The sequence below is a fragment of the Ovis aries genome, chromosome 7 (genome assembly GCF_016772045.2).
Source record: "Ovis aries strain OAR_USU_Benz2616 breed Rambouillet chromosome 7, ARS-UI_Ramb_v3.0, whole genome shotgun sequence".
In the NCBI taxonomy this organism is placed as follows: domain Eukaryota; kingdom Metazoa; phylum Chordata; class Mammalia; order Artiodactyla; family Bovidae; genus Ovis; species Ovis aries.
The window spans coordinates 2,353,593-2,369,673 of NC_056060.1; the positions used below are offsets into that span (position 1 = coordinate 2,353,593).

Here is a 16,081-nt window from a genome sequence, read left to right on the forward strand (position 1 = left end):
AAGTAGGGAAAGCCGCTAGACCATTCAGGTATGACCTAAATCAAATCCCTGTTATTTACCTGGGGCCAAACTATGGTGGAGGTAATGAAGATAATGGCTTCCTCCTTCAAAAGGTCCCATGCAGGCCCTGCTACACTCAGTCCCCCCAGCCCTGCAGCAGGCCACTGCCCGCCCCTGCCTAATCAATCAAATTGATTAGGATTCCAAGAATTATGAAGAAAATTTCTAGAGGATAGAGATGACAAATCTTAATTACAGATTCTATTATATAATATGGAAAATCAATAAATAATTATTGTATGACCATACAGTTCTTGCTGCTGATGAAATATTGTCAGAGAAGATAAACAAGGTTCCTGGTCTTAAAAGGCTTATGTTGTGTGGGAAGAGCAACTAATAAATATATAAATAAAGTAATTTCAAACAATAGTAAATGATAATGGATTACTGCGGGAGAGCCTATCTAGGTAAGGGATAATGACGATGGCTTTAATGATGAGAAAGAGGCATTCATATGAAGTATTGGGAGGGAGACTGTCATGTGCAGGAGGAAACTGTTCAAGTGGAAAGTTTCCCTGATAATAATGAGCTTGATATGTTCAAGGGACAGGAATGAATCAGTGCATTTGAGCACTGTGAGGATGAGAATGGTCACAGATGAGCCTTATGGAGGTAGACAGATGCCAGATCATGCAGCCTTAAGGGTCTTAGTAAGGAAATGAGGGTATTTTAGAGTTGCAGTGGGGACTGATAAGAGTGCTTTGTGTAGGGATGTTATCCTACTTGGCTTGTAGAGTTGTCTCTCTGTCTGCAGGCAGTTGGTTCCAGGACCCCTTTGAGGATACAAAAATCTAAGTCCCTCATATAAAATGGCACTGAGTGAAAGTTGCTCAGTCGTGTCTGACTCTTTGTGACCCCATGAACTATACAGTCCTGGAATTCTCCAGGTCAGAATACTGGAGTGGGTAGCCTTTCCCTTCTTCAAGGGATGTTTTGGACCCAGGAATCAAACCAGGGTCTCCTGCATAGCAGGAAGATTCTTTACCAACTTGAGCTATCAGGGAAGCCCTTAAAATAATAGTACTATTTGCATATAACCTATAGACATCCTGTTATATACTTAGAATCATCTGTAAATCACATATAATACCTAATAGGATATAAATACTGTGTACATAGTTGTAATGCCTAGTAAATTCAAGTTTTGCTCTTTGGAACTTTCTGAATTGAAAAAAAAATTTGGTTTAGTGTTTTGTTGAAACAGTGGATAAGGAACTCAAAGATACTGAGAACCAAGATCTTTTTAATGTGTTTTTAAAAAGATCATTCTAGTTGCTTTCTGGAGAATGGATAATAGGAAAACCAGAGTGGAAGCAGTGTGGCTAGGTTTAGGTTTGTGTTAGTGTAACTGTATAAATGCAAACGGACATTCTCATAATCTTCCTTGACTTCGCAAACTAAAGGTTCCATCTTCCTATTCCATTACCTCACATAGCACTTACAATTATGATTTAATCATTTTTTTTTTTGGTTATCGCCTGTTTTTCCCATCTAGGGTTGCCAAATAAGGCCACTCAGTTGAATTCGCATTTCAGATACTGAGTAATTCTTTACTCCTAGTATTCTTGTGTTCTCAGTTGTGTCCAACTTAAGACTGTAGCTGGCCAGGCTCCTTTGTCCTCGGAATTCTACAGGCAAGAATACGGGAGTGGGTAGTCATTCCCTTCCCCAGGGTATCTTCCCAAGCCAGAAATCAAACCCCCTGCCTCCCAGGTCGATTCTTTACTGTCTGAGCCACTAGGGAAGCCCAGGGAATTCTTTAGTCTGTGTGCTCCCAAATATTGCATAGGAAAGCCCTATACTAAAATTTTGTTCTTTATCTGACATTCAAATAAACGGGGCATCTTGTATTTTTATTTACTAAATCTGGCAACACTACCCCCAAAAGAACACAAACTCCTTGAGGGCAGGAATTCCTTCTGTCTGGTTTCCCAAAGTGTATCTAGGACACAGAGTAGGAGCCCACACATGCTTATTGAAAAGGATTTAACCACGCAGCGATCCAATAAGAGCCCCTCGGTGAGGGTGTAGCTGCAGACCGGAGACCACCGGGAGAAACACAGCCGTCGAGCTGGAGCCTGGGGCGGAGCGCCCCCAGGCCGGGGCGGCCTGCGCGCTGAGGTCACGGGCGCCGGCTCCGGTGACGTCATCACGGCCGCGCTGTCTGCCGGGCTGGAGTTGCACTGGCGCCGGCACCTCGCCGGCTGCTGTGGAGACCGAGGGCTCTCCGGCGCGCCCTGCGCAGTGCGGGCCGCCTGTGAGGCCGTCCTGCCCCGGCAAGGGCCCGAGAGGCCCAGTCTGACTATCGTTGGCTGTCAGCCGGCAGGCCTGGCGGCTCTATCGCGGGGAGACCGTCTTCTCAGGGCCATGTCGAGGCCGAGCAGCGTCTCCCCGCGGCCGCCGGCTCCCGGTGGGGGCGGGGGCGGCCCCGCGCCCTGTTGCCCTGGGGGCGGCGGCCGGGCCAAGGGGCTGAAGGACATTCGTATAGACGAGGAGGTGAAGATCGCAGTCAATATCGCTCTGGAGCGCTTCCGCTATGGGGACCAGAGAGGTGAGGCTCCTGACAGGGACCCCGCCGGCTGCCCCACCTCCCGGAAGCCCGGCCCCTCGGTGGGCAGGGGCTGCCTCACGCGTGGGAGGGAAGGCGGCCCGGCCCGGGCGAGGAGGGCGGGGGGCGGAGGCCGGCGTGGTCGCGCTCTCCCGGGATGTGAGGGGCCGCAGAGTCCTGCGGGTTAGCCAAGTGTCGGGACCCTTCGTGGCGTCCGAAAGCGAAAAAATCAGGTTGCTCCGTAGCACGAGGCATTTCTTTCCCTAGGGAGAGGCCTTCCGGTAGCTTTGCCACAACTTTTAGGTATTGTTTGCTGCTGCTGCTAAGTCGCTTCAGTCGTGTCCGACTCTGTGCGACCCCATAGACGGCAGCCCACCAGGCTCCCCCCTCCCTGGGATTCTCCAGGCAAGAACACTGGAGTGGGTTGCCATTTCCTTCTCCAGTGCATGAAAGTGAAAAGGGAAAGTGAAGTCGCTCAGTCGTGTCCGACTCTTAGCGACCTCATGGACTGCAGCCTACCAGGCTCCTCTGTCCATGGGACTTTGCAGGCAAGAGTACTGGAGTGGGGTGCCATTGAGCCCCTGCTTTTTTTTTTCTTTTTTCTAAATCGAGGTAGGTTTAGTTTGAGTTAAGGAAGTAGAGGAGCGGAAGGAAACTGTACAGATAAATGAAGTGGCAACATGTAGTCCTTTGCTTAAATCCTGGAAGCATCACTCTATTGAACAGTTAAAACAAAAAAGGAATTAAATTCCTGGTAGACAAAGCATCTTCCATACCTCTTAAGGTTAGAAAGCGACTTGAGTCACACGGTGCAGAGCCAGCAGTCGACCTGTGATCAGTACAGTATATGTTAAGTGCTCATTCTGATTTGCTGGTCTAAATGCAAGGGCCCCTTACTCTGGAAGCTTAATTAAAAGCGTCTTAAAAGGAAGAAGAAACAGATATGAAGCCCCAGAAATACGCAACATATCCACATTTTACTATCTGAGACAGTAAAATATTAATTCTGTGCAGTTTTGAAGGCAAAGACAGTGGAATCTGATGCTGAGCGTTCATAATTCTTGAGCATACCTCCTCACTGAAGGAAATAAGCATTTTGTTAATTAAACAAGAAGTAAGTTAAGATAGTAAACTTCGTCAGTTTTTATAGGAGCTCAAGATTTCAGCATAAGTAAGAGTAGTAATCTTTGGTGAACATCAGAGTCCTTTATCATATTTAGGTTTAAGTGTTACTGATATCAGAATTCTGGTAGACATTAAGTGATTAATTAGTACAGATATAGCTGATGATTACACTTTATTTTACTTTGCAGATTTTTAAAATAGTTTTTTCTCTTTTAAACAGTTGAAGGTTTGTGGCAATTCTCTGTTGTCAGGTGATGGTTAGCATATTTTATCAATAAAGTATTTTTAAATTACTGTGCATACATTGTTTTTAAATACACAATGCTGTTGCACATTTAATAGACTACAGTGTAGTGTAACCATAAATAGGCCCAGGAACAAACCAGCATAGGCCCTGGAAACTGAAAAATTTTGTATGACTTGCTTTATTATTTTTTATTATATTTGTTTTATTGCAAGAGTGTTACCAAACCCACAATCTCACTGAGGTATGCCTGTATCTACTTTTCACATAAAATATGGTAAATGTGCTTATATGATTTTTTTCAAATTTTATGAATATATGTGTGCTGAAATACTTTGAAAGAAATTTGCCTATCAGCAAATGATGCTTTGTGTGTGTGTGTGTGTTTTTTTTTTTTTCCCATGTAGAAATGGAATTTCCTTCTTCTTTGACCAGTACAGAAAGAGCCTTTATTCATCGGTTGAGTCAGTCTCTTGGTTTGGTTTCTAAAAGTAAAGGGTAAGCTGATAAGTTTTCTTAATTAAAAAAACTTTATTGAAAAAGAGAAATGTTTTCGACTAAATAGTTAAACCGTTTTAGATTCACATCCTTAATTATATTGTATATAGAAGATCTGATTTATGTTTGTACCAAACTCAACTCTTTGCTTTTCTTCCTATCCACCTGTTTTGTTTTCCTTGGTTGGGAGAGGGTGAGAGAAGATCAATTTTAAGATGTTAGCAAAATGGTTTAAAAGTTGAAGTTGATTGCATTCAGAAAGATATTTTCTTTTTTTTATAGAAACCAAAGCTCTTTTTTTTCTTGAAGAATGGATAGCCTTAAAATAGTAAATACAATTATTAACAGAACTTAACTCTTTCAAAGCTACTGTACTATAATGGAATGCTTTAGAACACATGCTTACTGTTTTCTTTCATAGCAAGCCACAAAGCTGATGATTAGAAATGATTAAATGAAATGGAACTTACGTTCACTCCTGAGTAAAGATCTTTTTTTTTTAATCTCCTAGAATTAACTTTGTTAATTTAGAAAATTAGTCTTTTTCTTTTTTTTTTCTTTTGTGCCTGGTATTATGGTTCCATTATACCTATTAGAGAGGTATGGAGAAAAGGGCAAGAAACCTGGATTCTACTCCCAGCCTCTCAGTGCTTCATTCTTTAGTTTGATCATGTCCCTTAACTTTAAATGCCAGTTTTGTTTTTTTTTTAATGTAAAAAAATGAAAGAGTTAATCTCTTTGTGCTAGTTGAGATTCTGTGATCCTGCAGTTTATTTTGAGCTTCTTACTTGAGTTTTAAAAACAGATTGCAGAATTCCTGTGTGATAATTTACAGTTGTTTTTCTGATCACTTTTTTTTTTAATATCCTTTCTTTTGAAATGAAGCTATGTGTGTTGGATTTTGTTTTTTATCTCCTTTTAGAGAGTTGAATTTACTTTGAATTGATTGTTTTTTTTTAGATAACTGTTCACCTTTTGGTGAAAATACTCTTGTTAGAATAGCACTTGTTTTGTGTTCTTTACTATATCCTTATATTTTCTTAGAAATTCCAGTCAAGTATTCCCATACCCCAGATTTTACCTCCTTATAATTTGTTTCATTTTTCCTGAACTGGTATCACTATGTTTTGGTTCTAAGAGCACACTTTTCTGAGTCTTTAATTTGTTCATGAATAAAACAAAATTGTTTCCTATTCGTCTTAGTCCAGGTTAGACAAAATGAAACTTACAAAGTGAACTCTTTAAAAACTTGTAGAGAGAATAGATATAAAGTATATGAAAACAGGTTTTCCAAGTACAGGTTTTTAATTTTGTGATTGCTGAAGATGCTGCTTAAGCAGGTATCCAAGTATTTCACTTGGGCTTCCCAGATGGCTCAGTGGTAAAGAATCTGCCTGCCAATGCAGGATATACAGGAGACGCTGTTTTGATCCTGGCTTGGGAAGATCCCCTGGAGGAGGAAATGACAACCCACTCCAGTATTCTTGCCTGAGAAATCCCTTAGACAGTGGAGCCTGGTGGGACGTGGAGTCACAATAGTCCAACATGATTTAACGACTGAGCACGCACACATGCAGGCATGCGTGCAAGTATTTTTCTCACCCTGACCAGGACGCCGTACCCTACAACAAGATCTCCCTTTCAGATTTGGATTATTGCCTCCCTTACCTTCTGCCCTAAAAGACTGAGTGCTGCACTCCCCCTCTCTTCCCCTAGCTAAAATAGGAAAGTTGGGTTAAAAGTGAGGAACCCTGCTAGTGAAGTTTTGGAAATCCATTAAAACCCTGTGATGTACAGAAATAATAGTAACAGTAGCTAACATTTATTAAGTGCTCTTGTGAGACAGGCATTGTGCTAGGTGCTTTAAGTAAATTATCATTTGATCCTCACAACATTCTTGTATGGTAGGCTCTACTTTTTTAATACCTGGTTCCTATATAACAGATAAGGCAAGTCAAGCTTGGAGATATAAGTTTTCCCAAGTTCACACAGCTAGCAAGCAGAAGAGCCAACAATCAAACATAGTTAGTGTTTAGCTAATTAATTTTTGTTGTTTGTAATGAATTCATAGCAACGTTTTAGGAACTATGAGTAGTTAAGAGAGAAATATTAGATAATGCTCATTTCTAAGTTGTTTATAGTCCATTAAGTCACAAAAAAGAAAAAGAAATGGTCACGAACATAGTGAGCATGACATGGAAATAATTGTGTTTAGTGACAAAATTAACTCGGTTTATTATTTCTGAGCTAATCACAAAAAAACATAGATTTGTGTGGTGTGAACTTCAATAAATTTGTATATTTGTATTGCAGTATTGAAGATAAAATCGTTTGGAGTTAGGTCTTTGCATCTGTCTGCCTGTGCTTAGTCACTCAGTAGTGTCTGACTCTTTGTCACCCGTTGGACTGTAGCCCACCAGGCTCCTCTGTCCATGGGATTTTCCAGGCAAGAATCCTGGAGTGGGTTGCCATTTCCTACTCCAGGGGGTCTTCCTGACGTAGGGATTGGACTGGCATCTCCTGTGTCTCCTGCACTGCAGTTGGATTCTTTACCTGCTGAGCCATTGGGGAAGCCCCTCTCTCTGCCTAGTGGAAGTACAGATTAAAGGGAAATGAAATCAGGTATTTGCTAGACATTAAACAAATGTGTATTATCTTTGTGAAGTGAAGTGAAAATCACTGTCGTGCCCGACTCTTTGCGACCCCCTGGACTACACAGTCCATGAAATTCTCCAGGCCAGAATACTGGAGTGGGTAGCCTATCCCTTCTCCAGGGGATCATCCTAACCCGGGAATTGAACCAAGGTCTCCTGCATTGCAGGTGGGTTCTTTACCAACTGAGCTATGAGGGAAGACTTTGAATCTTTGTATAAAGACATTAATTCCTTGGTGGCTGAGAACTTTTAAGTAGTGATTTCAGATTTGGCTCTTCAGCAGATTTTTAAACTGTTCTCAGGTTTGTAAAGTGGGGAATAGCTGTCTGGTTGTATTTGAGGTAAATTATTCAGTAACATACTGTGTAAATGCAACATTTATGTCATGGTCCATGCCTGGGTTGGAAAAGAATTTCTAGACATGAGACAGAATGAGAGGGAAATAAAGTTTATTAGAGTGGGGGATGCTGTTAGAACAGTGGGCTGGCCCAAGAGAGAATGGACATTGAACAGGTCCGTGGTCTATTTTTATAGCCAGGGCACAAGGAGCAGAATAGGGGTCTTGCAAGTCATTAGCTGATTGGATGAGGCCCGTATACTGAGTGGGGGAAGAATAAGGCAAATACCTTCTCCCTGTGGGGTAGAAGGGGAGACAGGTTATACTGCTCAGGAGGACCTGAAATTTGTTAATAGTTACAACATGGGTGTGGGAGGGAAGGACAATAAGGGTCTGGTTTTCTGTTCCTACATTCCAAGGCCCTCCTTGGTTTTATCTGCTCTTTCATCCTTGGGTCACCACAATTTATTAATATTAAAATTGCATTAGTTATATGTAATTGATTAGTTATATCATCATTTGATATAATTAGTTTTATCATTTCTTTAAAAGGAAGAAGCTATTGAAATATCAGAACTTCATTATAATGTATGATTACTTTTCCCTTTGAAAGTGAGAAGTTAGAATGTTCTTACCTGTACTTTCAGTTCATTTATACTTAAATATGACATATGTGGCTTGCATGTTACTACATTTTTAAAACTTCTTGTGAACTTCACTTATCTAGCATCTTTTCCACATTTTGCAGGTAGTTTCTAGTTAATTTTGCTTTGTAAAGGGACTACTAGATTCTCATGGTAGTGTGTTACATTGAAATGAAGTCATGGTGAGATTTCGTTGTATTAATTTACCTAGGACAGCTGCTGTATAGAATGTTTTCATCTGCACAATAACAAAGTGAATATATTGCCAAAATTTCACTACTTTTTGAATTATATATCAGTGCCACTGTGGTGTTGAATGGTATAGGAACAGCACTAATATTGACAAGTAGAATTTTTTACTAAAACAAAAACTAGCAAGTTGGTATTATCTTTCTGTCCACCATCTGTTCAAACTGAATTTAGTAAATTTTAAATGGTAGTGGCTAAGTACTCCCACTGCTTAGTATGAGTTATTTTTATACATTGTTTTGTTGTCTTTTGCAACCCTATGGACTGAGGCCCACCTGGCTCCTCTGTCCATGGTATTTTCAAGGCAAGAATGTTGGAGTAGGTTGTCATTTTCTTCTCCAGGGGGTCTTTCTGACCCAGGGATCAGAGTGGCATCTCCTGCATCTCCTCTTTATCACTGAGCCAGCAGGGAAGCTTCTACATTAATTCTGTATGATTATTAGGCAATCTATGTTAGGAAAGTTTCAATCTAACCTATTAATTTAGTTGTGAGTTTACTGAGGAAAGAGTGTATTCTCAACTTTGTAATCCTGGCCTCTAGCATAGTGCCTGGCATACAGTAGGTGTTAAGTATATGATGAGTGATTGAATAAAAGAGAATTAAAAGTAAAATCTAGGAAAATTTCGCTGAGATGATTTTTGAGAAAATTAAAACATCTTGGAACTGATAGACATATTCGAGATTTTAAAATTAATGGTTCTACTGTGTCAGAAGTAAATTCATTTATTTTTGATCACATTGTTACTTGGAAGATTATTACTAGGTGAACACAGGCCTCCCGACTCTTGCTCTAGTGCTCATTTCAGCACACTTCTGGCCTTCTATAGTTAAAATTTTATGAAGTAAATGGGAGAGAAGGGGAATGAGTGACTGATGGGAAAAGAACCTACTATGGAGAACATCTCTGCTGCTGCTGCTGCTGCTGCTGCTAAGTCGCTTCAGTCGTGTCCAACTCTGTGTGACCCCACAGATGGCAGCCCACCAGGCTCCCCCGTCCCAATAATTCTGATTTACCATGGAATTGACTAAAATTTCTAGATAAGATTAAATTTTAATAAGTTCATCTTTATGTCATCATTTAAGCATCACTAAGCACTTGTGTGGGCTTCCCTGGTGGCTCAGAGGTTAAAGCGTCTGCCTCCAGTGCAGGAGACCCGGGTTTGATCCCTGGGTTGGGAAGATCCCCTGGAGAAGGAAATGGCAATCCACTCCAGTATTCTTGCCTGGAGAATCCCATAGACAGAGAAGCCCAGTAGGTTACAGTCCACGGGGTCGCAAAGAGTCGGACACGACTGAGCAACTTCACCTTCACCTTCAAGCACTTGTTCAGGAGTAGATGATGGCATAGAAAAGTTATGATTCATTGAGGAATTTTCAGAAATTAAAAATCTTGGTAAATTGAAGACCAAGACTTAGAAGACTTAGATAGCTAAAACTATAGGTTAATCTTTGGTTTCATGTCATTTTATAATGAAGGTATTGTTGAAAAAATTTTAAATCTAGTGAGAATTAGAAAAATTATACATGTACTTTTCATTGTGGCTTTGTTGCTCATTTTTGTAAGGTGATAGTGGCATTAACAAGTTGTAAAAATTTTATTATAAAGTTTTGGTTAACTTTTTTGGTGTAAGAAATGATATTTTTTCCTGGCTATAATAATTGCTTTCATTTACTATATTTAGTATGTACATAGTAACAGATACTGCCCTTTATGCACTATCTTTTTTAATCATGTTAATAGTTCTTTGAGGCAGGTATAATCATCATCATCATCATCTTAGGCTCAGAGCTATTACATAATTTGCTTGTGGTCCCACAGCTAGTAAGTGGTAGAGGAAGGATTCAAATCCAAGTCTATGTGCTTTCAGAGCCTGAGCTCTTTACCAATACTACATTGTACTAGATTATAGACATGTATTATTAAATCCTTCAAGATACATCTGAGAACTTTCTTTGTGTGTGACATTGTACTTAGTACTCTTGAAGCTACAGAAGTCATCAAAAATATAATTACGACTCGTTGAAGAATCTAGTAACTTGAGAACAGTTATAAATCATCATTACCTTATAATCAAAAGCTGGCGCCGGAAACTTTGAAAGATTTCTTTTTATTTATTTTTTCCAGTATACATCTGAAAATGTTTATCAATAATGCTGATTTTTTTTGTTCAGCCACTAAACTTGTCTTTCTTAACAGGTTTTTCATGGGAGTGTGACATTACCAGCATACTGGGAAAACGCTCAGTGGGATATATTAGTCTGGATCACTGTCATAACTGGACCACCATGGCATTTCATTATCATTTTTAGTTCTGTTGTTCAAATTGATTTTTTCCCTCTGTGTATTTCCCAGCATGTATTAGTTGGTGATGTTTCATCCACCATGAAGCCTGCTAAGATAAACTTTAAGGGTAAGTAAGCATTTTTTTGCTGATTAAAATTGGATTTGAAGCATTTTGAAATTTTAATTGAAAATGGTCTTGTGGCCTCTTTGGCACTCAATTCCTTTTACTGAAATTTTTGGAGATTTTCAGCATCTTATCTCAAAGCATTTTGATCTTTTTCAATGTTTTGCTTGAGACATGTTTTCTAAGTAGCCGTACATCATATGTGAACAAATTGACTTATATAGTAAATAAATGATTTTTATTAATATTCAGAAAGGGAGCAAATAGATACCTAACTGTGAAGAAGAAAGATGGATCAGAAACAGCTCATGCAATGATGACCTGTAATTTGACTCATAATACAAAACATGCTGTTAGGAGCCTAATTCAGAGATTTCCTGTCACCAATAAAGAGCGTACTGAACTTCTGCCTAAAACAGAAAGAGGAAATGTGTTTGCTGTTGAAGCTGGTATGTATTTTCTGGCGAGATTCCTTGTTTATCCTTTTGTTGAATGACTATTCTTTTTCCACTTAACATTAAAATTTTTTTAACATTTTAAAACAACATTAAGATTTCTCATTGTGAATAAGTTTGTTTGAAATGATTAGAATTTGTAAAAATTTTGTAATGAAATGCAGTGTTAAGACATGTTATTAAGTTAGACAGGGTTTTTGTTTTTTTTCTTTTTTTACATGTTACAGTAATAGCTAACCGTTTATTGAGCACTTATTGTGTGCTGGACAGTATAGTAAACTTGATATAGAGCCTCATGGCAACCCTTCCAAGGTAAGAATTTTCCCTATTTTACACGTGAAGAAACTGGGCTCAGAGAAGTTTAATAATTTGTTCAAGGCCTCTCAATCAGCTAGTAAACTGCAGAGCTGGGGTTTGACTCCAAATTCTGGACTTTACTATTATATATTATGCTGCCGTGATACACTATGAGTGGAATTTTGAATTAGGGCTTCAGCTTCTGGGAAGAGATAGGACAGAGTCTTCAGTATATTACCTTGGGGAAGAGATAGGACAGAGTCTTCAGTATATTACCTTGCTCAGAGGTAGATAAATATATATATTTAGGTTATAAAGTGAAGTTGTAATTTTACTGTTTGGAAAAATAATTTTCCAAAGTTTATTTCTTTTATTATCTCTAGTGACAGAGTTTCTATTTGTGAAGTAGGTTTGCAGAATGTAGAAAATGCATGGTCCTAGCTATCAAGGAGTTTTATTAATAAAAATACATTCACACAAAAATATTTTATGTGAAGAATATAAAACACATCATGCCTTTTTTATTACTATCTGCTTAAATATAGATGTCGGCTAAAATGCACAATGAGGAGATTTGTTAAACATTAAGGCCTTAAATTTACACGTTATTCTGTTTGATCATATAATCTTACGCTAACTTCAAGAAGGGTATTTTCTTTTTCATACATGTTTTCATACTGCATGTAATAGACCTTACAAGTATAATGTATATTGTTTCCTACTCTAAAATTTTGTTCTAATTGATAGAAACAAGTTTGAGAATCATTTTAGGATATCAAAATTAGATTTTATTTTTAATGATTTTTGTTCATTTTAAAACATTATACACTAGGAATACTTCTGAGAAATTTGCCTTCTAATTGATATCAAAATGTGTAAAATGTTCTAAGAATATTGTGTAGGAGTAAAGCAGCTGAGGTATTGTTTGTTAATTTTATGTTGACTGAGTAGAGAAGAAACACTTAGAAGGTATTAATTACTTATGTTTTTAACTGTATTGTTGATATACATTTTTTTTTTCATTCTCTGATTCATTTTCAAAGAAAATCGAGAAATGAGCAAGACAAGTGGGCGACTCAACAACGGCATACCTCAGATTCCAGTAAAAAGAGGAGAATCTGAATTTGATTCTTTCAGACAATCTCTGCCAGTGTTTGAAAAACAAGAGGAAATTGTTAAAATAATTAAGGAAAATAAAGTAGTTTTGATTGTAGGAGAAACTGGATCTGGAAAGACTACACAGGTTTGTTTCCACTTTGTTGTTTATAGAAGAAAAAATATTTTACTTCCTGTGATAGTTTTGCATCAAATTTATACTACATATGCAAAGTAAACATAATTATAGTTTTTAAACTACTAGTTTGGCTGAAATTTAAAAATTCATGAAATCCAGCATTTGCATAGGTATTGAGAAAACAGCATCTTTTGCTCTTTTGATAAAAGTATAAATTGTTTTGAAGGGCTGATTGATCATTTTTATGAAAATTAAATTTATATACTCTTTGACTCAGCATATTTTTGTCTTTGCAAAAGTATTTGAGGATAGATACTCACTACAGTATTCTTTATAGCAAGCAACAAAATCAATAATAACAGACTTTAAAAAGCTGGACATTACTTTGTATGTAGTCATATTTGTTAAATGATAGCACATCCATTAGGTGGCATGTGCAGATGTTAAAATGGATTAGGTAGATCTGATATGCTGTTAAGTGATATCAGCAGATTATAAACATTAAGTATAATAATGACTTTGTGTGAATAAAAACCTGTTTATATACACAAATATTTTAAGTTGCATAAGCATATTTTTCCCCCAAAAGAGTTTATGAGAAACTTAACAGTAGTTATTTTTGTGGAGAGGACTGTTGGTAATGGTAGGGGTTGGCAAGACTTTTACCTTATATTTTAAATCTTTTTGACCTGTTTGAATTTAATTATAGAAGAGTGTTTGCAGTCCTGGTATTAGGCTATTTCTGATTTCTTTATACTTTTCACTATTTAAAAGATTCCAACAGAATTTTATTTCATTGATTTTATAGGATATTTTGGAGATAATTGACATTTTTGCAATATTGATTATTCCTGCCCAGGAATATGTCATATTTTTTTAGAATATTCCCATCTGTTATGTTTTTCACCAGTGTTTTATAATCTTTTTCATGTAAACCTTAGCTGTTTCTTTATACTTTTGTTTTTAAGTGTTATAGTTTCTACTGTGAACAAAATCTTTCTAAATTACACTTTTTAGCTGATTCTTAGCAGTTAATATGAAAGGTTTTTTTTTTTTTTTAAATGTTTGGACCTGTTACATAACTTTTTTAGTTCTAATGATTTTTCAGTTGACATGGATTTTCTGGATATACAGTTATGTCATCTTATAGTACTTTAAAATTTGTTTCAGATTCCTCAGTTCCTTTTAGATGATTGCTTTAAAAATGGTATTCCCTGCCGTATATTTTGTACTCAACCAAGACGGTTAGCAGCTATTGCTGTGGCTGAAAGAGTTGCTGCAGAGAGGAGAGAAAGGATTGGTCAAACAATTGGATATCAGATCCGTTTAGAAAGCAGGTAAAGACAATTCACCTGTAACCTTTTATCATTCTTAGAAAAGACTAAATATTTGTATTTCACTAAACAGAGAGAATATGTTTGGAGAAGGCACTGGTGACCCACTCCAGTACTCTTGCCTGGAAACTTACATGGATGGAGGAGCCTGGTAGGCTGCAGTCCATGGGATCGCTGAGTTGGACATGACTGAGCGACCTTACTTTCACTTTTCACTTTCATGCATTGGAGAAGGAAATGGCAACCCACTCCAGTGTTCTTGTCTGGAGAAACCCAGGGACGGGGAAGGCTGGTGGGCTGCCCTCTATGGGGTCGCACAGAGTCAGACATGACTGACGTGACTTAGCAGCAGCAGAGAATGTGTTAGTTGAAAAATGAGGTGGTCATTTTGCTTCAAGTAAGTTTGCAAACAGAACATTGAGGTCAGGTCTAAACTTATTGAGTTTAGTTTGAAAAGAAATCCTGTTTCATAGTTTCATGATAAAGTGCAAGTTGTATCATCTCTTTGAGCCTGAGTTTCCTCATCTGTAGAATGCGGTTAATTAAACCATCTAGAGCACAAGTTTGATGTGAAGTTTACGAAAGTACTCAGTAAGTGCTAGTGACTGAATTGTTATCCTTGTTATTTCTGTTGTACTACTTAGTAGTGCCTGATTGACAAGTAGTACTGTTTCTTTGCTCGTAATTATTTGGGTATAGTGATTCGAAAAGCTGATCTCATTTATCCTCAAATTAAAAATGTTTAAGATCTTAAAAACAATCTCTTTGGACTCTTTAACAAAATAATTAATTAATAAAAGACTGTTAGTAATAATAAATTTGTGATATTATCAAACATAAAATATATATTTCATATAACTTTGCTAATAAAGCATATATACCAGTACACTAAATATATATGTATACCAATACACTACATGTATACCAGCAAACTAAAATGGATTGGAATGGGAGAATTTAACTCAGATGACCATTATACCTACTACTGTGGGCAAGAATCCCCTAGAAGAAATGGAGTAGATTTAACTTCTATGCAGAGTACATCATGAGAAACGCTGGGTTGGAAGTAACACAGGCTGGAATCAAGATTGGCGGGAGAAATATCAATAAGCTCAGATATGCAGATGACACCACCCTTATGGCAGAAAGTGAAGAGGAGCTAAAAAGCCTCTTGATGAAAGTGAAAGAGGAGAGTGAAAAAGTTGGCCTAAAGCTCAACATTCAGAAAACGAAGATCATGGCATCTGGTCCCATCACTTCATGTGAAATAGATGGGGAAACAGTAGAAACAGTGGGTGACTTTATTTTTTGCTCCAAAATCACTGCAGATGGTGACTGCAGCCATGAAATTAAAAGACGCTTACTCCTTGGAAGAAAAGTTATGAGCAACCTAGATAGTATATTCAAAAGCAGAGACATTATTTTGCCGACTAAGGTCCGTCCAGTCAAGGCTATGCTTTTTCCTGTGGTCATGTATGGATGTGAGTGAGAGTTGGACTGTGAAGAAGGCTGAGCGCCGAAGAATTGATGCTTTTGAACTGTGGTGTTGGAGAAGACTCTTGAGAGTCCCTTGGACTGCAAGGAGATCCAACCAGTCCATTCTGAAGGAGATCAACCCTGGGATTTCTTTGGAAGGAATGATGCTAAAGCTGAAACTCCAGTACTTTGGACACCTCATGCGAAGAGTTGACTCATTGGAAAAGACTCTGATGCTGGGAGGGATAGGGGGCAGGAGGAGAAGGGGACGACAGAGGATGAGATGGCTGGATGACATCACGGACTCAATGGACGCGAGTCTGAGTGAACTCCGGGAGTTGGTGATGGACAGGGAGGCCTGGCGTGCTGCGATTCATGGGGTCACAAAGAGTCGCACACGACTGAGTGACTGAACTGAACTGAACTGAACTCATAGTCAACAAAAGAGTCCAAAATGCAGTAATGGATGCAACCTCAAAAAATGGCAGAAAGATCCCTGTTCATTTCCAAGGCAAAG

General features: G+C 38.2%; 1 protein-coding gene across 1 annotated transcript in view; it reads left to right on the forward strand.

Moving 5' to 3' along the window:
• The first annotated feature begins 2,208 nt into the window (after nt 1–2,208).
• YTHDC2 (YTH N6-methyladenosine RNA binding protein C2) overlaps nt 2,209–16,081 on the forward strand; it is a 71,990-nt gene continuing 58,117 nt past the window's right edge. The window contains exons 1-5 of the mRNA XM_015096775.3: nt 2,209–2,611; nt 4,385–4,475; nt 11,021–11,217; nt 12,564–12,763; nt 13,925–14,091. Of these exons, the coding sequence (XP_014952261.2) occupies nt 2,428–2,611; nt 4,385–4,475; nt 11,021–11,217; nt 12,564–12,763; nt 13,925–14,091 (839 nt within the window). The 5' untranslated portion in view covers nt 2,209–2,427. The remainder of the gene's footprint in view (nt 2,612–4,384; nt 4,476–11,020; nt 11,218–12,563; nt 12,764–13,924; nt 14,092–16,081) is intronic.